Source organism: Eimeria maxima, genomic scaffold, assembly GCF_000499605.1.
Source record: "Eimeria maxima Weybridge genomic scaffold, Emw_scaff68, whole genome shotgun sequence".
NCBI classification, from domain to species: domain Eukaryota; phylum Apicomplexa; class Conoidasida; order Eucoccidiorida; family Eimeriidae; genus Eimeria; species Eimeria maxima.
This window is the reverse complement of record NW_013563938.1, coordinates 68,724-69,984: the sequence shown is the minus strand read 5'-3', so window position 1 is coordinate 69,984 and position 1,261 is coordinate 68,724. Positions and strand designations below refer to the sequence as shown.

Genomic DNA, 1,261 nt, shown 5'->3' with positions numbered 1-1,261 from the left:
ACAACAACAGCAGCAACAGCAGCAGCAGCAGCAGCAGCAGCAGCAGCAGCAGCAGCAGCAGCAGCAGCAGGAGACGTACCATAGTATGATTGTTGCTGTTGATAATTCCACGAATCATCTGCACAGTATTCCATTTGCTGCTGCCCATACATATCTTGCTGCTGCTGCTGCTGCTGCTGCTGCTGCTGCTGCTGCTGTTGCTGCTGTGCATACATATCTTGCTGCTGTTGTTCTTGTTGGTGCTGTTGCTCTTGCTGCTGCTGCTGCTGCTGCTGTTGCTGAATTGCTGCTGCTGCTGCTGCTTCTGCTCTTCTTTTTCTTATCTCTGCAGGGGAAGGACCAGAGACACAAAGGAGATGTGTTGCATCAATAAGATTAAGTTTTTTTCTTTCTTCTTCTTGCTGCTGCTGTCTTGCTGCTTCCTCTTGCTGCTGTCTCTCCCTTTCTTCTGCTTCTGCTGCTGCTGCTGCTGCTCTTGCTGCTGCTGCTGCTCTTGCTGCTGCTTTTGCTGCTGCAGCAGAACGTTTCTCCTCTTCTTGTTGTCTTTTGCGGTTTGCTTCCTCCAACAGCTGCACAAACAAAAACAGCAGCAACAGCAGCAGCAGCAGCATCAGCAGCAGTAGGATATTTGTTTCTCTTGCATAGATTCTTCCTTTGCTGCTGTTGCTGCTGTTGCTGCTACTGCTGCTGCTGCTGCTGCTGCTGCTGCTGCTGAATTGTTTACCTGTTTACTTAATGATGCAGCAACAGTATTATTAACAGTATAACATCCCATGGCTTTTAATGAACGAGATAACTCAGCAGCTGTACGATTGTATATAGCAGCTGCAGCACAACAATCAGCAGCAGCAGCAGCAGCAGCAGCAGCAGCAACAGCAACAGCAGCAGCAGCAGGAGAAGAAGATTCATATCATTGATGGATTCTTTGTTTCTTTGTTATTCAATCAACAGCAATAGCAACATCTAACTATTACTACTACTACTACTGCTGCTGCTGCTGCTATTGCTGCTGCTGTTGCTGCTGTTGCTGCTGCTGCTGTTGCTGCAGTGTGTGTATGTTACCTTGTTCGTTAGGTACACTGATGACGTTGAGTGCATCATTGCTATTAGGAGGAATAAGGAGAACATTGGTGCCGCTGCAGCAAGTAGCTGCTGCTGCTGCTGCTGCTGCTGCATCATCTACAGCACATCTAATATTACCAAGACCTAAAGCAACAGATTGTGGTGGTGGCCAAGACACAATAGGCTGATCCCTTGTTGC

At 47.9% G+C, this 1,261-nt stretch overlaps 1 protein-coding gene across 1 annotated transcript in view; it reads right to left on the bottom strand.

Moving 5' to 3' along the window:
• Positions 1-775, bottom strand: part of EMWEY_00010250 (hypothetical protein) — a gene marked incomplete at both ends in the record, with an annotated part of 1,319 nt that extends 544 nt beyond the window's left edge. Inside the window, 2 exons of the mRNA XM_013478795.1 lie at positions 80-569; positions 725-775. Coding sequence (XP_013334249.1) covers positions 80-569; positions 725-775 — 541 coding nt within the window. The remainder of the gene's footprint in view (positions 1-79; positions 570-724) is intronic.
• Between the last annotated feature and the right edge of the window lie 486 nt (positions 776-1,261).